General features: G+C 35.0%; 1 protein-coding gene across 6 annotated transcripts in view; it reads right to left on the bottom strand.

Moving 5' to 3' along the window:
• Nucleotides 1–24,179, bottom strand: part of HERC4 (HECT and RLD domain containing E3 ubiquitin protein ligase 4) — a 139,001-nt gene that overhangs the window by 93,212 nt on the left and 21,610 nt on the right. For 3 of the 6 annotated variants that reach the window (XM_030335260.1, XM_032595206.1, XM_032595207.1), the window contains 5 exons: nt 17,976–18,135; nt 17,194–17,235; nt 9,750–9,826; nt 6,579–6,800; nt 5,105–5,196 (listed from right to left, as the gene is read on the bottom strand). In XM_030335260.1, coding sequence (XP_030191120.1) covers nt 5,105–5,196; nt 6,579–6,800; nt 9,750–9,826; nt 17,194–17,235; nt 17,976–18,135 — 593 coding nt within the window. Of the gene's footprint in view, nt 1–5,104; nt 5,197–6,578; nt 6,801–9,749; nt 9,827–10,958; nt 11,031–17,193; nt 17,236–17,975; nt 18,136–24,179 lie in introns of all 6 variants that reach the window. The other 3 variants (XM_030335262.2, XM_030335261.1, XM_030335259.1) reach the window with 2 other exon arrangements.

Below are 24,179 nucleotides of genomic sequence, written 5' to 3'. Positions count from 1 at the left end.
CTAACTTTGATTTCCCTGCCCTCCCCCCACCTCCACCAGTTCCTTGAAGTATAAATGCTGTTTTGAGATCTTTCTTTTTCTTAATGTAGCTGTTTATGTTATAAACACTTTACTGGATTTATGGTGACATAGCTTATTTTTATCTATCTCCCTCAGAGCTGTTTTTGCTGCATCCCATAAGTTTTGGTATGTTGTTTCCATTTTCACTTGTCTCAAGATATTTTACTTCCCTTTTATTTATTTTTCGACCTAGTGACTGTTCAGGAGTGTGCTAATTTCCACATACCTGCAAATGTTCTAGCTCTCCTCCCATTATTGACTCATACCATTTCATACCATTGTGGCTGAAAAAGATACTCGATATCGTTTCAATTCTTTTTAAATTTGTTAAGACTTGTTTTGTGATCTAACATACGATCTCTCCTGCAGAATATTCTATTGTGCACTTCAGAAGAATGTGTATTCTGCTGCTGTTGGATGGGGTGCTCTGTATGTTAGTGCATTTGGTATAAGTGTAATACAAGTCCAATATTTCCTTATTGATTTTCTGTATGGATGACCTACCTATTGTTGAAAGTAGAGTGTTAGAGTCCCCTACTATTACTACTGTTTATTTCTGCCTCTAGCTCTGTTAATATTTGCATAATATTATTTAGGTGCTTTTGTATTGGGTGCATACATGGGTACAGTTGTTATATCCTCTTCAAGAATTGACCTCTTCAATTTTAATTATTATCTCATACTGATGCCATGTTTAAGTTTTCCTGATTATTTTATTTCATCATGACAAAGCACATGTCTGGTTGATAATGTTAAAAATAAGCAAGTTAACAAGTTTCACAGCCTAATCCATCCACATTAAGTTTAATGTTTTGATCTTTGCCTCAATTCATTATAAGGGAGTATAAAATGGAAATTTTCTAATCTTATTATTTCTCTTAGATTAGTTGGAATTCTTCTATAGAGAACTTAATTCACCAACTATTAAGTTATTCTGAAATACAATCTGCAAATAGGAAGCAAGAAAAATGTTTCCTTCTTATTTATGAATTTTTAGAAAAATGAGTTGTCCTAGCAACTTTCAAAGATAAGCAATGAAGTTTGCTTTATATTGATTTGAAGAAGAGTATTATAATGAAGTCACGAATTTTTACATATTTGGTATATTTCCATGTATTGCCATTGTTACTTCTTTTTGTGAAAAACTCCTTGATGTTGTCCCACAGACATGACCTTAGTAGTCTTTTTTGTAACACATAATACCCAAAGCTATTCTCACACTTTTTTGTTTTGTTCTGTTTTGCCCCAGATATGAAATCACTCTTCTCTAAGAAGCTCTGGTTATTTTTTATATTGAGTCTACTAAATCAAGTGATGCTCACTGCTTCCACATTGTACATGGCTAATTACTTCTAGGACCATTCAGTGGTCATGGAAGAAAAAAAAATTTTTTTAGAAGAAAAAGAGTAAGACTTCCTACTAACACTTCTGATTAAAAGTAAAGATCACAATGGGTGCCTGGGTGGCTCAGTTGGTTAAGCATCCAACTCTAGATTTTGGCTCAGGTCATGATCTCAAGGTTTTGTGAGTTTGAGCCCTACATCAGTCTCTGCACTGACCCTAAAGAACCTGTTTGGGATTCTCTCTCGCTCTCTCTCTTTGCCCCTCCCCAGCGCATGCTCTCTCTCTCAAAATAAATAAACTGTAAAAAAAAAAAAAAAAAAAAAAAAAAAACTTTTTAAAATAAATAAAAGTAAAAATCAGGAGATTTTAATTTAATTATTATTGTTTTATGTTTCTTTTGTCTTTTTTTTAAATTTTTTTTTTCAACGTTTATTTATTTTTGGGACAGAGAGAGACAGAACATGAACGGGGGAGGGGCAGAGAGAGAGGGAGACACAGAATCGGAAACAGGCTCCAGGCTCTGAGCCATCAGCCCAGAGCCCGACGCGGGGCTCGAACTCACGGACCGCGAGATCGTGACCTGGCTGAAGTCGGACGCTTAACCAACTGCGCCACCCAGGCGCCCCTATGTTTCTTTTGTCTTAAGCTGAAAACCATAGTTTCCAGTAACAGTAAAGTACTTATTTGCTTTTTCTTATCCTGTATGTAATATATTGAAAATAATACTATCAATTTTACTACTAACAGGAAGACTACAGAATGCAGTTTAAAATTTTTGTGGCAATTCGGTTTCTATTCAGGCTATTTCCCACTAGTGATATACAACAAAACACTGCACTGTAAAAGGACTTAAAAGAATTCTCCTTTTGTAGTAGTGCCACTATTTTTTTTTTATTTTCAATTGTTAGCAATTGCTTAAAAACATATGTTTGCTTTTTAATTATATGTAACAGTTTCTAAGTTGTAAAGTCAAAATGATAAGGCAAGGTACATTTGATCTAGCTATTACATTTTTAAAAATATAAGTAACATATAACATGTTCATCTTTTATCCCTACTTATACAAAAGGCAATTATTCTGTACCTTCCTCTTTTTACTTAACAATACATGCTGAAGATATTCCACAGCATAATACAGAGACCTTCCTTATTCTATTTTACAAGTCATGTTTACATGTTTAAATGTTAAACACCGGGGCGCCTGGGTGGCGCAGTCGGTTAAGCGTCCGACTTCAGCCAGGTCACGATCTCGCGGTCAGTGGGTTCGAGCCCCGCGTCAGGCTCTGGGCTGATGGCTCAGAGCCTGGAGCCTGTTTCCGATTCTGTGTCTCCCTCACTCTCTGCCCTTCCCCCGTTCATGCTCTGTGTCTCTCTGTCCCAAAAATAAATAAATGTTGAAGAAAAAAAAAAAATTTTAAATGCTAAACACCTATTTTACAAGTCTTGTGTGGTTACCACAGTTTATTCAACTAGGCTGCTACTGATAGCCATCTGCATTCTTTCGTTCTTTTGCTATTAAAATAAAGCCACAATTAATGACCTTGTGCATATATAATTTCCTATCTTTAGGACAGATTCTTAAAAGTAGGATTGCTAAGTCAAAAGATGCATGTATATGTGATTTGCATAATGAATTTGTTTTTTAAGCTTATTGATTTGAGCTTATTTTGAGAGAGAAAGTGCGAGTGGGGGAGGGGTGGGGAGAGAAGGAGAGAATCCCAAGTAGGCTCTGCACTGTCAGTGCAAAGCCCATTGTGGGGCTGGAACTCATGAACTGTGAGATCATGACCTGAGCCAAAATCAGATGCTTAACCAGCTGAACCACCCAGGCACCCCTGATTTGCATAACGAATTGGTAAATTAACCTAAAAAAAGTTGACATCTTTATGATAGTGTGTTCATACCCATTAACATACCTTTCTTTACATTATTTATTCTGTTTTTAAAAGTCTGTTTAAATTTTTCCTGATGTTGTTTTCCTAATACAGGTTTTGCACAAGAAAACTGCTTTGTCCTAAATTAGCAATCCTAATTTATTTGCAAGAAATTCTTCCAGAAAAACAAAAGATACATGGATATGGAAGTATATTCTAACTTAAATCAAGGGAAATAAAATATTTTCCTATTGGGATATTTAAAACTAGGGGCGCCTGGGTGGCGCAGTCGGTTAAGCGTCCGACTTCAGCCAGGTCACGATCTCGCAGTCCGTGAGTTCGAGCCCCGCGTCGGGCTCTGGGCTGATGGCTCGGAGCCTGGAGCCTGTTTCCGATTCTGTGTCTCCCTCTCTCTCTGCCCCTCCCCCGTTCATGCTCTGTCTCTCTCTGTCCCAAAAATAAAAAATAAACGTTGAAAAAAAAAAAAAGAAAAAAAAAAAAAAAAACTATCTGATTTTGTTAAAAATAATATTCCCCCAAAATTCCAGTGAACAAGTATCACCAGCTACTCTCTTGAGAGGAACACAGAAGACTGGGATTTAAAAAAAACTCAATAGCTATAAACAGTTACATATCCTAAGAAAATAAGATAAGTGGTTATTTGAAGGGCTGAATTTGATAAAACATTAACGTTGTGAGCCTTCCCACCACAAAGTTAACACCAAGGAATAATACACAAAATATTTTTTTATGCTAGTATTTCAACATAGACTTATTTTAAAAAAACAAAAAAACAAAAAAAACTAAAAACATAGACTTATTTCTTCTAAATACCTACGACAGAAGAGAACAACTAGAATTTAGAACATGCCAACATGATTTAATAAGACTTTAGTGATTACATCTGTAACTTGATAAAAATCAATAAAATACAATAAGATTGGCAGATAAGTAAAATTTCCTTACTAAAAGGCAAGTACAGTAATACAAAAATTTTAAAAATCAACTTTTATAATTAGTCATATTTTTAAAAGTACTGAATATACTATACTTGAGAACTAAGAAAAATTCTTATCAAAAAAAAAAAAAAATCCCAATGTGGGTGTGTAGAATTTTGTGTGTGTAGAAGTCTGATTAGAAGTTAACTTTTTCTTGCAAATTTATGTACTATGCAAATTGAAGATAAAGCAAACACATTCATTTCTAATTCAGCCAATAAAAAATGTGCCAATAATATTCCTGGTAAAGGTTAATCTAAGGTTTTTATTTTCATTTTCCTTCCAATCACTAGAGAACTACACAGTAATGATAATGTAATGGCACATACCCAAGAAAAGACAGAGTTAAAACCATTAATGAGACTGTGATGAAAGCTCATTATAACTGCATAATTCCTGGCCTATGGATAATAGATTCATTCTCCTCTATTACTTGTTGTATGGTATTTATAAGCCCAATGAGAGTTAAATTAAAATGAGGCAGTTACACAATATAAACGGGATTGATACACATAGCATGGCAAGTATGACAAACTAAAAGGGAACTTTTTCATTCAAAATATTCCTAAAGCAGTATTACACATGAACTTGAGAAATTCAACAAAATGTATTATCACATTTAACAGATCATAATTCACATTACATAACCTGAAACAAAGTTGAAAATTAAAGTAAATTGTTTTTGACAATAACTTAGTGCTTTTTTCAAGATTATTTTTTAGACATTAATTAATACTCAAGTTCTAAAGTAAATATCATGAAAACATTCACTAATTATAAAATAACTACCATGAATAATAATAAAGAAGTTTTATGGGAGTACAATACCTTGGTTAGTGCAGCAGTATGATCTTCTCCACAACAAATATAAACTATTTTCTGAGTTCTTAGTGACTTTAGTAAATTAGGAACATACCTATCTGAAAATTCCAACAAGAAATGTTAATGGTATTCTTAAATTAAAACTCTTCTAAAATGTGTTTCCTTTACAGCTTCCCAAGCTCAGTAGACAGTGGCAAATAATTTTTAACTGTAAGTCAATGATTTTGTACTACAAGCCAAATTAACTGGGTTCCCAGATCTTTTTAAAGGAGGGTTTTAAAGAGCAATTTAAGTGTTAAAGTGCCCTAACACCAATCTACACAGAACTAGAAATCAAGGAATTTCAAAACTATCTGTTTCCAATACACACACATCATTCTTTATATTTACCTCATGATAATTAAGCTCACAGGATTCTATTTAAATGCATGAAAATTATACTTCCTGCTACTTTGTACCAGAAAAAAAAAATGTCCTAATCTGACATATTTTTCTTACGCACAATAAAATATTTTAAAATTCTGAGTGTTATTTGCTTATCATTACCAGTTGCTAGTTACTAGACCAACAACTCACTTTTGTCCACTTAAATCATGACAATTATGTTGAGCTTGATGAAATTAGTTTTTGTATTTCAAATACTGGCATTGAACTTATGCAGTTATGAAAAATCAGTTCCAAGATCCTAACTTGTTTCAAGTAATTATAATTTTTTAAAATTCAAATTGTTTATTTTCAAGACTCCAGAATCCATGTTAAAAGTGAAGCCCAAGATAAAGATTTAATGACTCAGATTATTTAAATACTTCCTTGAAAAACTCAAATAGATTAACACTCCATGTTACTTTCCAGAATAATTTTACAACTTCTTTCCACCAATGATGACCAGTAATGTGATTTCCAATTTGCAGTAATGTTTTTCACAACTTTCTTTTAATGAACATCTAAAAACAAAGATTTTTATCCAGATATACTTTCTAGAGTTTATTTTGCAATAAGATGGTATTTTCTGGCCTTCCCACAATCCCTTAAAAAATATTACCAAATGGAATTTTTAAATAAATCTTTAAGACAGATACCATATGTTTTCACTCTTATGTGGATCCTGAGAAACTTAACAGAAACCCATGGGGGAGGGGAAGGAAAAAAAAAAAAAAGAGGTTACAGTGGGAGAGAGCCAAAACATAAGAGACTCTTAAAAACTGAGAACTGAGGGGTGATGGGGGGTGGGAGGGAGGGGAGGGTGGGTGATGGGTACTGAGGAGGGCACCTTTTGGGATGAGCACTGGGTGTTGCATGGAAACCAATTTGACAATAAATTTCATACATTGAAAAAATAAATAAATAAATAAATCTTTTATCCCCTTCTCCATATCAGGAAAGATTTGGGTACATTTCTTCCTGACATTAAGAATCATTGATCCATCTCAAAAGATCATCTCTTTTTAAGTACATTTATCTATAAATAATGAAAACCTACCATTTTCATCATTAAGACCTAGTTGACCAAATTTGTTGCGTCCCCATCCAAAAATAGCTCCAGAAAGGGTGAGTACAAAACTATGGGCTCCTCCCGCTGCAACTTGCATGAAAGGGATTCCAAGCAAAGACTTGATCAGCTGTGGTGAGGCTTGCTTTTTACAGTCAATGCCTAAACCCAATTGGCCATATTTATTTTGTCCCCAACAGAAGACTTCACTTGCTGTAAAACAGAAATTATAAAATTAACTATTTTTCACATACATACAAAATTTCATTTGAAGATCATCAGTTATTTTGAGACATTCTCCCTCTCATCAAATAGAAATACATATTCCCCTTTTATATGGAAACATGTAAGAACATTCTGTATTGGTACACTTACAGTTTGACCAACTTTACTAATAAATGGGTAAGTCACATAACTGAGGGTAGTCTAGTCTCATTTCCTTACATTCCTTATGATAGAACCATCTCTTTTTAATATTCCTCAAGTCTCACTTTTATTCTTTGGTTTATCCCAAGAGGCACTCAACCAACTCTTCAGTTATTATACGCTGATCACATTCAAAATTTTATCACTAGACCAGACCTCTCTTATAAGCAATAAACCCATGTATCCAAATGCTTATGTGATATCTACACTTGGATATTACAAAGGCACCTCCAGCTCAGTGTGTTCCAAACAATTTATGACCCCCCTCCACCTCCCATATCTGGACCTATTCCCAGTGTTCTCTATCTCAGTATGTGATATTATAACTGACTCAGTAACACAACCCATAAACATAGAGAGTCATCCTTAACTCTTCTCTTACCTTATACACAAATTGTTATCAATCTATCACATACCACCACAGTTTTCCTACTAAAGAAAAAATATGGCACATAGATCCACTCCTCACCATCTCACCTGATTCTCTCTACTTGTCACTTTTGCTCCCCCAACTGCCACCCTATTTTGCAACTTTAGACATCTTTTTATTTATTCTTATTAAGTGGCACTAATAATTGTTTTCAAAATTCACATGATAAAATAGTATACACTTAAAAATAAGTTTCCCTCTAAAAATTAGACCCCCAGTTCCTCTCCCAAGAGACAACCACTCTTACCAATTACTGGTATGTACTTCCAGAAATATTCTATGCACATACTAGCAGACATCTGTATATATACATAGAGGTATTATTAAAATATAGATTTGATAATGTTGCTCACCTAAAAAAAATATAGCAGTGCCTTCCCACTGGTACTGGGATAAGCACTTTTAACAACGTTAAAAGTAATGTTCTACATAATCTACCTGTTTCCAAGCTCCTTTCATATCAGTCTCTTCCCTCACTCACTCTACTCTAGTGACACTCATCTTCCTTTACATTCTCCAATGCTCACTTCTCACACACTTACAGTTCTCTCCGTGTAGACCTTCCCCTCATCTTTGTCTAGTTCACTTCAACTCTCTCCCAGAAGGAAGCAGGTTTCCCTGGTGGCCCATATTAAGTTCAGTCCCCTGCTATATGTTTTAAATAATCCTGAACTTTTTTCTTTACAGTCCCTTTTCACAGTACATAATTATATTGTAATTTATATGAATATGACCATACCAATAAGTACCAGCTAGTAGTGTACTGCTTACCCCTACACATTGTACACTCTAAAGTGCCTAGTTCATAATGAGTGATCAAAAAAATCATTAAATGAGTAAAATACTGCTAAAGCCATGAAGCTGAACAAGGCAAAAGAATCCCTGTAAGTCAAGGCAGAAAACTGCCCTCCTCATCAGTAAAACCTTTGGGTTTAAATTTATTTGGGATCTACCTACCAAAATATCAAAAGAAGAGCTGACAAAATAACAACAAAGAATACAGAGATGCCAGCTTCCCCACTGCCTATAGAAATGCAAATGCCTTAATACTGGCATTTAAGGCCTTTGTAACACATTACCTCAACTGAAGTATCAGTATGTCTCTCATGTTCTCACAATACCCACATAAAACTATATGCTGATACTCAAATACACAAAATACTTTTCCTGATTTTATGCCTGATTTTTTTTCCTGATTTACTGGTACTACCTCTTTAACCAATCCTCAACACTTCCTCTAGCTACTTCTCAACATTTCTCTAATTCTGAATAAATTTTGTTCATCGTTTAAGACTTGTATCAAATACTAAGTCTCTTATTGTTAACAAGTCTCTTATTGATTTGAACAAATTACTTTTTTCTTCATTCACATAGCATTTTACTTCGACCTTGACCAAAATAGTACAGTTTTTTTCTGCCTCAAACTAGTTGTTTATTTGTATATCTGCTCCCTCCACTACATGTTATGATCCCTAAAATAATTCGTTCTGCTGGTCACTTTGGCTCCTCTCACTGCCACCCTATGCTGTCTGTAACTGTATTATCTTACCTGTATTTCCCCATAGCTCTAGCCTAGTGCTACATTCACAGTAGGCCTCACTAGACATTTAATGAATTAAATAATAATAATGAAGCCACTGGAACTTACACTTTAAATGGTAAAGACCAACATAGTAACCCATGCCACAATCCTTAGCTGGCATATGAAGAAGTTAAATGAATAAGAAACAAATGCAAACAAAGCTAAGAGAATGCTTATAGCCTTCTTTGTTTCTGTTCATAAAAAGTCTAAGATCCTAAATGAGACTGAGCAAGTTATAACCTTCCCCATCTATGAAGGCTTAGCATTTAGCACACTATAGAACAATTAGACACAAAAATCAACTTCATGTCTATACACTAGCAATAATCTGGAAATGATACTGTTCACAATAAAAAAATGTCAAATATCTATGGAAAAATCTAATAGAAGATGTGTAAGACCTCTCCACAGAAAACAAATACTATTAAGAAAAATTAAAAGGAGATTGAAAAGAGGGACATAACATGTTCAAGAATTAAAAGATTCAGTATTATAAGGATTTTCCTAAAACTGATTTACAGAAACAATTTAATCCCAATCAAAATCCCAGAATATGTGTGCCTGTGAAGACTGGCAAGCTAATTCTAAACTGTATATGGATATGAAAAAGATCAAAAAGAACCAGGACAATCCTGAATAAGAACAAAGTTGGAGGACTTTCTGCTCAATTCAAGTACCATGTAATAAAATTGTAAAAGGGCAAGAAAATGAAAACAATACTTACCTTTAGAAAGTGCAAGTGAATGATAGTAACCACAAGCAACCTGTACTATCTGGATATCTGACAAACTTTTAATATTTCTAGAAAATAAAAAAAAGAGATCAAAATCAGTTAATTCCATTTAATAAATGGATCCTGAATACTATTTATTAATGCCATTTATTGACCACCTACTATGTGCAAGTAGTTTCCTACTGACCTAGTTTTCATGGTATTTTTATACAAGTCAATGTACCCAACTATTTATGCTAACAACAGTAAACAAAATCTAGTGTGAAAAAATTAAGAGGTGTAATAAGAAAACACTTTGAAAAAAGTATTTAAGCAAAGTAAACTAAGCTCACGCCTCAAGTATTCCTCAGTGTTTTTATAATTCAGATGTTTTATCAAAATTAAAAAAAAATCTTTAGCTTAAAGTGTGAAACCTGGCAATACATTTGTGAAACAAATGTACATGAACTAATTTGTCTAAAATTGGTGTTTGGCTTCATTTAATACATGTTGTCTATAAGGCTCCTTAAGAATCAACAGAGATTCCTATCATGCGGTGCTACCAATTCACAGATTATGAAACCTATTCCTTTTGAGCTATCCTTTACCTCTGCATCTAAATCAGTGATACTGAACAATTTTTTAGTAGAAAAATTTACTCATCACATTTATTATGATCACTGATACGTTCAGTCCTATTTCTACCATCTTGCATTTTTTCTTTATATTTTCATAGTTTCTTCCCCCTGAGCCCAATTTCTGATTTTTCCTTAAATGTAACATAATCCTGGGGCGCCTGGGTGGCGCAGTCGGTTGGGCGTCCGACTTCAGCCAGGTCACGTTCTCGCGGTCCGTGAGTTCGAGCCCCGCGTCAGGCTCTGGGCTGATGGCTCAGAGCCTGGAGCCTGTTTCCGATTCTGTGTCTCCCTCTCTCTCTGCCCCTCCCCCGTTCATGCTCTGTCTCTCTGTGTCCCCAAAAAATAAATAAACGTTGAAAAAAAAAAAAAATTTTTTTTAAAAAATGTAACATAATCCTAAAGCTAATTTTTAAAACATTACAAAAATCAAGCAACTTTTTGCATCAATCATTCCAGGTGTTTTTTATGCATTTCCCCTTCTCCTGGTCATTCTGTTTTTCCTGAATGAATGGTTTCAAGATAGAAAGGGGGAAGGAAACATAATATGTTTCTTATTTCCCTTTACCTGATACTGCCACCTGACCTGATTCTGCCATATGAGAGTCCGGAGCAAGTTCTGACCAGAGTGTCGATACCCATGATTTTCGGGAGGCAGCTTCAGCAAATCAAATTTTGAGCAGGAGAAAGGAGAGTTACTCTAATTCCATATTGTTGTACAAAAAATATTTTTATTTAGTGGATATATGTTCTTAACTATAAAACCTGAGGGCTGCACTGCTCTAAATTAGCAAAATCCAGCAGGTTAGCAGGATCCAATGCACCTTCAGATTTTCAAATGTAGCAAAATGCCATTTTTCTGCAATTAGCAAAATCAAACACTAGCAATGCAAAAACAGAAATAAAAAAATAAATGGATTTGTGCAACTGTGCTGAAGTTATTGAACATTCACTTTTACTGTTTTTGAATATCAGGCACATGATACACTGACCAGTGAACTATATTATTTTTTAAAATGTATTAACTGTTTTTAAAAACCTGTTCCAGGTACCGAGTCCAAATAAAATATTTCAAATATTACACTCTCATAACACCTTATGTTTTCTTCCTTCACAGCATTTATCACTGTTAATTACTAGTGTACTTATTCATTTAATTATTACTAGTGTACTCTGCTAAACAATAAGCTCTGTAAAGGCAAATTATGTGTCTTATATCCATAGAATTCCCAGCGCTTACCACAGTGCCTGGCAAAAAGTATGTAATGAATACACTGATAAAGGATAAATGAGTTTGCAAAGTCTTTGAGGCTGTAGTAGTAAACCATTCATAAAGTCTGCCCCCAAACTTCTAAATTTGCATAGCAATTTACACTTGGTGACTTCCGCATTTCCAAAATTATTATACGGCTTGGTATACAACATAAATGTTAATTTCTTTGGCCATGTCTGCAACAGTGACAAGGAAAGATACTGTATTGCGGCATTATTGTTTATGGGGTGCCTGGATGACTCAGTTAAGCATCCAATTTCAGCTCAGGTCATGATCTCAAGATTCGTGAGTTCGAGCCCCACATGGGGCTCTCTGCTGTCAGCGCAGGAGCCCACTTTGGATCCTCTGTCTCCCTCTCTCTCTCCTCCTCTCCTGCACTCACTCACTCTCTCAAAAATAAACATTAAAGGGGCGCCTGAGGGGCGCCTGGGTGGCGCAGTCGGTTAAGCGTCCGACTTCAGCCAGGTCACGATCTCGCGGTCCGTGAGTTCGAGCCCCGCGTCGGGCTCTGGGCTGATGGCTCAGAGCCTGGAGCCTGTTTCCGATTCTGTGTCTCCCTCTCTCTCTGCCCCTCCCCCGTTCATGCTCTGTCTCTCTCTGTCCCAAAAATAAATAAACGTTGGAAAAAAAAAAAAAAAAAAAAAAAAAAAAAGGGGCGCCTGAGTGGCTCAGTCGGCTGAGCGTCCAACTTCAGCTCAGGTCATGATCTCACAGTTTGTGGGTTTGAGCCCCACATCAGGCTCTGTGCTGACCTCTTGTTCACAGCCTGGAGCCTGCTGCAGATTCTGTGTCTCCTTCTCTCTCTGCCCCTGCCCTGCTCACACTTTGTCTCACTCTGTTTCTCAAAAATAAATAAATGTAAAAAAAATTTTTTTAAAACAGAAAAGAAACATTAAAAAAAAATTTACGCTAACAATCAACCTAGCTCTACCATTAAAAAATACTTTTTCTGGGGCGCCTGGGTGGCTCAGTCGGTTAAGCGGCCGACTTCGGCTCAGGTCATGATCTCACAGTCTCTGAGTTCGAGCCCTGCATCGGGCTCTGTGCTGACAGCTCAGAGCCTGGAGCCTGTTTCAGATTCTGTGTCTCCCTCTCTCTGACCCTCCCCCATTCATGCTCGGTCTCTCTCTGTCTCAAAAATAAATAAACGTTCAAAAAAAAAATTTTTTTTAAAAAATACTTTTTCTTTTTAATCTAAAATTTAAATGTTTAAAATTGACTGAAATAAAGAAAATAAATTTTACTTTTGACCAAGCTGATAAGTGAAACATCTTTATTTTTTTTTTTTTAATTTTTTTTTCAACGTTTATTTATTTTTGGGACAGAGAGAGACAGAGCATGAACGGGGGAGGGGCAGAGAGAGAGGGAGACACAGAATCGGAAACAGGCTCCAGGCTCCGAGCCATCAGCCCAGAGCCTGACGCGGGGCTCGAACTCACGGACCGCGAGATCGTGACCCGGGCTGAAGTCGGACGCTTAACCGACTGCGCCACCCAGGCGCCCCCAAACATCTTTAATTAGTTTCTATAATCCAGAAACCGCTGTTTTCACAAGGATCATATACCACCCTGTCATACTTTTTATTGCATATGTGCAAGAAACAGAACTTTTAAAAATACACAACTTTATGGCCTACAATTATGTTTCTAAAGGTTGTGTGGAAAAATATGTATTTCCACTCATACCAAACTAACAGATAGTAAAATTAGGCTTAAAACGTTTTTATAAAGGCAATAACATATATCCTACATAAAAAAAAAAAAATAGGCAGAAATCAGAGACCAGCATTGGTATTGAAGAATTTTAGTCTTTCCCCAAGAAGTAGTGATTTCAAAACAAAATAAAATTAGAAGTAGGAAAAGATCATTGAAGTCGTATAAATTTCAAATGTAATCTATTATTAATTTCACATTCTTTCAACTTAAAGTGTTGCTTTATTTAAATATTCTTATCTACTAGCATAAAAGTGGATTTTGTTCTCAAGGAAGTACAGCCTAATGTGAATCATCATTTTTCTGATCATTCTTATAAAAATTACAAACACTAATTTTGGGGGCACCTGGGTGGCTCAGTCGGTTAAGCGTCCGACTTCGGCTCGGGTCATGATCTCACGGTCTGTGAGTTCGAGCCCCGCGTCAGGCTCTATGCTGACAGCTCAGAGCCTGGAGCCTGCTTCCAATTCTGTGTCTCCCTCTCTCTCTGACCCTCCCCCATTCATGCTCTCTCTGTCTCAAAAATAAATAAACATTAAAAAAAATTTTTTTAATTATAAACACTAATTTTTAAAAATCTATTTACATACAGTTTTCACCGATCTTCTATACGTTTTATTCAAGATGAATGAGAAATTTATGAAGCTGGCTGATACCTCTAAGCATACAAAAAAGGCCTTGCAGCTAAAAATGATTTGGCTCCCAGAAAAAATAAAATAAATAAAATAAAATAAAAATGATTTGGTATCAAAATTTAAAAAGAAAAAAAATCACTGGCAGTCTTTCACAAAAATGTATTTCTACTATGTCATATATTGCTTTGATTTCAAACCTATTTATGACAAAAATGAAACTGTTCTTAAGAGTAAAGTTGTTGTGGGGCGCCTGGGTGGCGCAGTCGGTTAAGCGTCCGACTTCAGCCAGGTCACGATCTCGCGGTCCGTGAGTTCGAGCCCCGCGTCGGGCTCTGGGCTGATGGCTCGGAGCCTGGAGCCTGTTTCTGATTCTGTGTCTCCCTCTCTCTCTGCCCTTCCCCCGTTCATGCTCTGTGTCTCTCTGTCCCAAAAATAAATAAACGTTGAAAAAAAAAAAATTTAAAAAAAAAAAAAAAAGAGTAAAGTTGTTGTGATATAAAGATGAAGTAAGTTGTGTCAGGATGTCATCATCTCATCTGCTCTGGATGAACTCAGTGGCTTAGCTGCTGAGAGGCCAGCCCCACTGGGGGCTTATCAAGAAAAACTATAGCAAGAGAACATTTAGACTATAAACACTGAGAGTTTGTGAGGATTATTGCAGAGTCTTAGGTCTTGGCAAGGCTACTCTTTGCTGATCTAAGCAGTTCTCCAAGGACCTTAGAGCAATTAGCTCCAGCCATAGTAAAGGAGACTTTCTTTTTAGTTTATTTATTTATTTTGAGAGAGAGAGACCGAACATGAGCAGGGAGAGGCACTGAGAGAGGGAGGGAGGGAGAGAGAGGGAGAGAGAGAATCCCAAGCAGGCTCCATCCACACTGTCAGTGCAGAGCCCAATGCAGGCCTTGAACCCATGAACTGGGAGATCATGACCTGAGTTGAAACCAAGAGCCAGATGCTTAACTGACTGAGCCACCCAGGCGCCCCCATAGTAAAGGAGACTTTTTAAACCTCAGTGGTAAAAAAAAAAAAAACCAAGCAGCATCCCTGGGAAAAAGATCCCCTCACCCGTCAACACATGCTAGGTGCATCCTTCCCTAGCAAGGTGCTCTAAAACAGGACTTTTATATTTGTGCTGACAGGAGGACATCAGCTCTCAGTTGGCTAAGCCATCTCTCCCTAGTACCAAGTCATATGAATGTATATCTCAGCTAAATTTGATCTTTATTACTATCATCTCCTCTTGCTTGAAACAATAGTGTGATTTACCTATCACTGGTTTGGAGTATGTTATTTATTTACTGGCTTAATAACAGACATTATCCCATATGCTACTGGCTTGTGAAATTCCTGCAGTAAACCTGTGATAAACAGATTGCTGGCAAAGACAAACTCAGCTTCTGAGCATGAATTGCCTCAAAACAAAATATTGCCCTTTAACACACGAAAATATCAGTAAAAATATGTATATATCATAACAAATCAGATCAGTCCGTTGAAAACTGAGTAGGTTGAACAGGAAAAATGCCTTAACACAGAGCTTAAAGTTAATACACATATTTAGCAAATACAAAAACATACAAGTTTAAACCAAACGCCTCACAAAAGATCTCTTTCAGGTCCCTATCCAGGTTCATAAAATAATAAAGTCACAAGTACATAATTTATTATAGGGCATTGTTCAAATAAACTCATATAATAAACTATTCTATATTTAATTACCTTTCTTTCCATTTAATAAGAATCTACGGAGTACTGACTGAAATCCCCTATATGAGAAGTGAACAGCAACAAAAATATAAGTATGATTTTAAGAAACCAGTAAACATAAAAGAGATTAGAAAGTTTGGACCTAAATCTTGGTTTTGAGAATGTTGACTTAGACGATCAAACATGTAAGTCCCTTTTCAATCCTAAATACACACAACTTAAAATCTTAAGTTAAAAATCCCATTCTACAACAATTATTTATGGAGGGAATAAAAGCAGTAGAGGATATGACAAACGTGAGGTCACTATGTTTCTATGAATGCTTTGTATTATTACCTAGCCAATAGCCATTTGGTTGCAAATTACCATTTTCTGAAATAAATCTAAATTGAAATGACTAAAAGAATTCAATTTATTTAGCTTATGAAAAAAAAAAAAGCTTCTCCAAAGAGCACTATCATTAAGAGATATTAAAAGCATAATGAAAGTTGTGTTTGTTATTTAATTGTTAAAACAGAAGAAATAAAGGGAGGAGCACCTGGGTAGCTCAGTTGGTTAAGCATGAGATTTCAACTCAGGTCATGATCTCCCAATTTGTGGTTTGTGAGTTCGGGCCCTGTGTTGGCTCTGTGCTGACAGCTCAGAGCCTGGGGACTGCTTCAGATTCTGTGTCTCCCTCTCTCTCTGACCCTCCCCCCATCTCTCTCTCAAAAATAAACAAATATTAAAAGAAGAAGAAGAAGAAGACAAAGAAAAAGAAGGAAAAAAAAATAATAATAATAATAGGGAAGAAATTGGGGGAGTTTTATGGAATTTAGTTACAAGGTAAATCAAGAAAATATGTGAATATGATGTATCCAAAAATCTCAAAGGACAGTTCACTACTAGAACAATTATAAAATGTTAAAGAACAAAAAATAAAAAAAATAAAAAACCCACTTGTAATAAATTAGAACAAACCAAATATTTTAAATACTTTTAGGTTTTTCAATAAACATATACACATAGGGGATTATAGGCTTACTGAAGGAACTAGCTACCTTTCCTACTTAAAAAAAAAAACTCGGGGCGCCTGGATGGCGCAGTCGGTTAAGCGTCCGACTTCAGCCAGGTCACGATCTCGCGGTCCGTGAGTTCGAGCCCCCGCATCAGGCTCTGGGCTGATGGCTCGGAGCCTGGAGCCTGTTTCCGATTCTGTGTCTCCCTCTCTCTCTGCCCCTCCCCCGTTCATGCTCTGTCTCTCTCTGTCCCAAAAATAAATAAAACGTTGAAAAAAAATTAAAAAAAAAAAAAAAAAAAAAAAAAAAACTCATTTCTAACAATAATTTTCTGTTCTGAAATATATTAGTTCCCATGTTCCATTTTCTTATCCTAGTAAGTTATTTCTTACTCCTTAAACCAAAACAAACATTATCAATGTTAAATTCATAAACAAAATATCTAAATGTGTGTAAAATAATGCTACCTAGAATAAATCTAAAATTAGTTTAATACCTTGTTTCACTGGAGAGTTCTCTTTTGTCCCTATAACTATTACTAGGAAGAAAGAACAAGAGTTTAAGGAAGCAAGAATTTGTATAATTTAAAAAACAAAGCGTGAGTTAATGTATTATTTATGTATTGAAAACAAATTGGATACTTTCTTTAAATCTCTGTATTTTTACCTAAACATGTTCATGCTCTTACAATGTTTAATATTAAAACAATGGCTATGCCCTATGTAAATCTCTAAGAATACAACATTAATGAGGCATTTATTTTTTAATTTTGAAATAAACCTATGATGAATTAGTGGTTAACATAAGTTGTGGCCACTGCTTTGTAAAAAAGTGGAAAGTGACTGAATTCTTTATACTAAGCATGTGGGACTTCTATATTCAATAAAAACAATAAAGACTAAAAAAACAGGACAAAGAAACATGCAACCAACCAATATTTAATAAATATTTCAATAGCTGAGGTACTCAAGATGGTACAATCAGCAGTTTAAATTAGCCTAAACCACTTTAAAATTTTAGAAAGAAAGTATTTATAATAAAGTACATATTCCCCATCTCTTTTCTTTAGAAACATAAATAATTTGGGGGAAAATGATGTAAAAAAATAGCACTTAGCCCAAATTATAGGCAAGAACCTACCTAGTAAACTTCTTAAGAACTCAAAAGGGAGAAATAATTAGATGTCAACTCTTACAGGCCCTCAGTAAACAGAATAATTTAGATAACAAATTTATTATAAAAGATTGTTAAAGACCTCTTTTTGGTCACCTTTGTTACCTGGGTACTCTGATACATTCCTCTGATCCTAGCAGGCCAAGCTGTCCATCAGAATCGAGACCCCAAGCATACACCTGGCCTTTGTCATTTAGTGCTAATGTATGAGCTTCTCCACATGAAACAGCTACGATATTTTGGGCATCCAGGGCAACAACCTGCTCTACAGAAATCAAGAAGAGAAATATTACATTCTAGTTTTGAACTACCAATGAGAATAAAACACAGTCTTCATCTTGTACAAAAAAGCTTAAGAAAATGATAAAATACAGACTAAGTGTAACACTAGTTATTCTGAAAAATTTAACAAGTATGTGCCACATAAAATTCTCATTGTGGTAAATACAGATATACATCCTAGGGTATAAGCAATTCAAAATATTAAGTGACTTGAACATTTTGGGGAAGTTTAAGGTTTATAAAATTACTGAGAAAGTTACTCTTCATTCAAAGCCATTGCCAGTAACAGCTAAAAAGGGAATCATTTAAATATCATAATAATTTTATGATGAATAAAATCATAATTGACATACACTACTATGGAGTGATTCTGAAATTAATAAAATAATCTGAATTGGGAATTTCTGATAGAAAAGGACCTTCTTTACAGATCTCATAAATGATGCATCTACTAGGTATTCTGAGGAGGGACTTGAAAGGCAATGTAACCATAACAAATAAGTTTCAGTTTATGGACTGCCATTTTAACATCAAATATATAAAAATCCATATGTGGTTAAAATGTGTTCAAGTTTTAAACTAAAAATTAATTTAAGCATTGGTCCTTCATAAGACTGTCAGTAGCCACTGACAAACCAGTAAAGAAAGTGAAATTGTTTCCTTAGTCTCCTTAGGATGCATAATGTCTACCAGTTTTTTACTAGTACTATTACATGTGTTTTTAGGATGAACCTTTTTTTTTTTTTTAGCTTAGTAATAAGAAAGATATAATTTTTGTCTTCAATAAACCTAAGCTTCATGTTGAAGAGTCGTTAACTGAACCAATCAGGGTTTCTTCTGAAGCACACTTTAGCTCAGTGTACAAAGCAACTGTTCAATAAAGAAACTAATTGCATCAAGAACATTTAAATTCCTATGTTTAGAGAAATTCAAATGTTTAGGATTACTACCCTGCCATTTTGGAGTGGGAGATTATATAGCCTCTAGAATCTTTACAACTCTAATGATATGTTATTTAAAGTACTTACCTTAAAGTACTGAGTTAATAACTTGTGAAGCTGGTGTATGTAGAAGTTCGTTATACTAACCTTTTGCTTTTTGTATATATTTTTGTGTATACGTTTTTATGAAATTATATTGTAGGAACATACAAAACAAGAAACAAAAAGAACAAGATATAACACACTGTCTCCTACCTCCCACAAAAAAAAAAAATCAAGAAAAGGGCTTATAGGTATGACATCATTTGTTTACATCAAAATATTATCACAAATCTTAATTATGAAGAAAGAAGTAAAATACTCAAAAGATCTGTTTTCTTTCAGAGGCCCCAGAAATAAGTCAATGTCTCTCCAAGACAATCCTCAAAGGAAGTACAATAAAGAGTAGAAAATGACAAGATGACAAGACAAATGAATAAGACCGGTTGGTTCAATAGCAAATGAAGAGTACTAAATAGCAATGGCTGTAAAATCAAAGGCATAAAAACTCAAGAAACAAAGAAGAAACAATCATTCATACAAAACACTAGTATTTACTGTATACTTCTTATGCTCCAAACACTGGAGACACAAGGAGATTAAAACAGATTCCTAGCCCTCAAAGAATTTACAGTCTATAGAAAGACTGGTGAGATAAGGATCGTGATTAAATGCTAAGATAAAGATACACAAAAGGCACCATGGGAACATGAGATATTTATTAAAGCCTTAAAAGATACCGGGAAGAATTCTAGAAGACAGTAACACTTAACACTAAATCCTGAGCTGAGAAAAAGGAAGAGATTCCATGTAGCCATTTGAGAAAATTCTTATAGCAAGACAAACTAACTAAAAGCAAAGTGAAAAGACTAGTAAGGAAAACAGGGAAACATCTTATTCACACTTCAAAGAAATAATCTCCCCAATTTTTAAAGACTTAGTTGGGGGTGGGGAGGAAGACCAGTAATTCAGTGAAAAATGGACAAAAGATGTCAACTGATAGTTCACAAAAAAAGAAACAGAAATGGCCCGTAATCATATGAAAAGATGCTCACATTGGTAAGAGAAATGCAAATTTCTCAAAACTACATTGAGAAGCCAGTAATATCTTCACTTAGAAAATTTATAAAACCATATGCTTCTAATTTTGTATTCTTCCACATGGGTTAACCTTCGAGCATAAATGTTTACATTCTCCCACAGAATGGGAGAAAATAATTGCAAAGAATCCATCTAATAACGGACTATTATCCAAAATATATAGAAGACTCTTAAAACTCAACAATAAGAAAAACCCAATTAAAAAATAGGCAAAAGAACTGAACAGATACCTCACCAAGGAAGATATGCAGATGGCAAGTAAGCCTATGAAAGGATATTCCTACATTTTATGACATCAGGGAATTACAAATTAAAATGAGATACTACTATACATATAGTAAAATGGCCCAAATCCAAAACACTAACAATATCAAATGCTGGAGAGGATAGAGAGCAACACAACTTCTCATTAACTGCTGGTGGGCATGCAAAATGATACAGCCACTTTGGAAGACAGGTTGGCAATTTCTTACAAAGCATACTCTTACATGGTCCAGCAATCACACTCCTTGATAGTCACCCTAAGGATTTAAAAACTTAGGTTAACAAAAAAATCCATACATAGATGTTTACAGCATCTTTATTTATAATTGCTAAAACTTGGAAGCAACTAAAAATGTTCTTTAATAAGTAAATAAACTGTGGTACATCCAGATAATGGAATATTATTCAGCAATACAAAGGAATAAGCTATCAAGTCATATACAGACACGGAGGAAACTTAAACACATATTACTAAGGAAAAGAAACCTATCTGTAAAGGCTACATACCGATTCCAAATACATGTATGATCCCAAATACATAACCTTCTGGAAAAGGCAAAACTTTGGAGACAGTAAAAAGTTTAGTGGTTGCTGCAGATTAGGGGGCAGGGAGAGATAAATAAGGAGAGCATAGGGGCGCCTGGGTGGCGCAGTCGGTTAAGCGTCCGACTTCAGCCAGGTCACGATCTCGCGGTCCGTGAGTTCGAGCCCCGCGTCAGGCTCTGGGCTGATGGCTCGGAGCCTGGAGCCTGTTTCCGATTCTGTGTCTCCCTCTCTCTCTGCCCCTCCCCCGTTCATGCTCTGTCTCTCTCTGTCCCAAAAATAAATAAAAAACGTTGAAAAAAAAAATTAAAAAAAAAATAAGGAGAGCATAGAGTATTTTTAGGGCAGTAAATAAAGGTAGTATGTATGATGACCATTACTATTCTATACAATACTATGTGTCATTATGCATTTGTCAAAACCCATAGATTGTCATACAACACAAAAAGTAAACTCTAATTAAACCATAGACTTCAGATGATGTCAACGTAGGTTTATTAATGGTGATAAATGTACCATTGTGGTACCACTGTGGATAGTGTGGAGATGGTGTATATGGGAACTCTCTGTACTTTCTGCTCAATTTTGCTATGAACCTAAAACCACTCTAAAAGATAGTTTATTAATTTTAAAAATGTTTATAATAAAACTCAAAATATTTCATAAAAATTCTAAAGTTTGATTAACAGTCTGTTGGGGAAAAAAAAGCATTCTCATATATTGATAATATAAGTAGAAAACAGAACAACCTTTATGGAGATGAAATGAGGCAATACCTAACAAAACATATGCATTTACCTTCTGGACCTAGAAATTCCATTTCCAGGAAATTACACCTAAGTACTGAAGGGTAACAGAATATGCTGCTTTGATACATGATTCTTTTGAGCTCAAGGACATTAAGAAGAAATAAATACAAGAAAAGCTCTCTGCCCTCCCCCCATATGCCTAAAAGTAGGACATAAATTTGTAAAGGTACCCACCTCTTCCCTCTGTACCAGGAAGGACAGAAGTTAATCACCAGATACAACTCTAAACCCCTATCAGCTCAGAGATGGCACCAGGAAAACCTACATAAGTACTAACTAACCCTTATCTTCCATTAGTCCACCCATCTATTTATCTTCCCACAATTTGCCACCCCAGAAACTCAGTCATTTTTGTTGTTCTTTTAAGATACTATGTAAGCCCATGTTCTATCAACCCTAAGTTACTCATCACTGAGTGCTCCCATATCTAAGAGTAATACATGTGTTAATAAACTTGTTTTGTTTTTCTCTTGTCAATCTGCCTTTTGTCTAGGCCCCAGCTGGAGAACCCAGGATGACAGAATACAAATACAAATACAAATACGTGTGTATATGTGTGTGCGTGTGTGAACATGTATATTTATATGTATTTGCAACACTGTATATAATAAGACTGGAAGTATTCCAAGTATCCATCGACAAAGGATTCCATCTACACACTGGAATACTATGCTCTACAAAAAAAATAATAATAATAAGGAAACTACATACTGATATAGAAAGATCTCAAGGATATATGAGCAAAGAGTAAAAAATATCAAGTATGGAATACTATATGATTTGCTACTTTTTGTGTAAGAAGTAACAATAAGAACATATATTCGTACTTGCTTATATCTACATAAAGAAAATCTGAAAAGATATACAAAGAAACTAATAAACATATGTAGGTGATGCAGGTAGAGGGGAAATACAACAGTCAGATGTAAGAGCAAAACTTCACAATGTGCATTTGTATTACCTTGATCTTTGAACCACGTGAATATATTGTCTATTCCAAACAAAAAATAAAATTTAACTTTAAAAATTAAATAGAACATTAAAGAAAATAGTTAAAGCCATGTATTGAAACCAATGTTTTCATTTTAAAACTGACCTACTTTAATTTTTTTCTACATACTAACAACTCAAGACAAATAATCTTGGTTCTTTCAGAAGTTTAGTGCCATCAAATTACTGAGATACCTATTCTGAGAATGGATAACTGCTTCAGAAATACATTATTAAAGAAGCATAATAACACAGTTATACGTCCTGGGAACAGCATTAAATACAGGCTTCTCAGACAACAAATACACAAAACTCATAGCTTCTCTGTATGAATTTTTTTAATTACTTAGTTTTTCTCAATGGCTCATCAAAATGAATAGCCTCAACCATACCCCCAACCCCTAGTCTGCTAGAAAGTCAGATCAATAGCATACTGAGACATTTTACATCTAATGAAATTAGATGGCTGAATGCTCAAAACGAGAGTCAATGATAAGCAAGACTGAAGGAAAAATAAATGAACCTAGCAAAACAACAACAAAAAATTCACAAGAAGCCTAACTCGATGCCCTGTGTGAGGGGGAAGAAAAAAAGAAGTCATATCAAACCCAACAGCTAACATTTATTATTTACTATGTACCAGGTACTGTGCTACTTTTAATCACCAAGTTACATTTGGCTTTCAAGGCCAAATTAACACAGAAAAGGGAGGAGTAAGTGGGGATTAAATTCACTTCAACTAGAGTTAAGTATGAATATATAAGGAAGAGGACAGATGCAAAAACAAACAAAAAAAAAATTTGCCAAGCAAGCCCATTAAACAGTTGATTCCTTTGATAAAGAAGGACTACAAGATGTTGGAATTATGAACATATGATGCTAAACTTGATGGAAGAGTTTTAGTTACACCACATGACCATTATAGTCAATTATAGCCCAGAAAATATGTTATCTCTTTAAAAATATGTAAAACAGATAAAACATGTGGTAAGTGTTGTTGGTCATTATGTTATTCTTTCCACCCTTTTTATGCTTCAAAATGCTCATATAAAATGTTTGAGAAAAGTAACACTGTTCACATCAGCATTGATGGCTCACGAGAACATTTAGTTTTGGGAGGCACCAAGGGCAAAAAAAAAAAACATAACTGGTGGAGATAACCTTGGGAAAGAAAAAATACACTTCTCAGAGACAGGAGCAAAAACAGAAAAGATAAAGAACTAGAGGCATGTAACATATCCATCTTGTAAATATTAACAGCAGATATATTCTAAATACATCCCTAATAGGTGCCTGGTCGTTATTACTTCTGGTTCTTCTTATACTTTACATTGTTAAAA

Source organism: Lynx canadensis, chromosome D2, assembly GCF_007474595.2.
Source record: "Lynx canadensis isolate LIC74 chromosome D2, mLynCan4.pri.v2, whole genome shotgun sequence".
Lineage (NCBI taxonomy): Eukaryota > Metazoa > Chordata > Mammalia > Carnivora > Felidae > Lynx > Lynx canadensis.
This window is presented reverse-complemented; position numbering and strand designations above follow the sequence as displayed.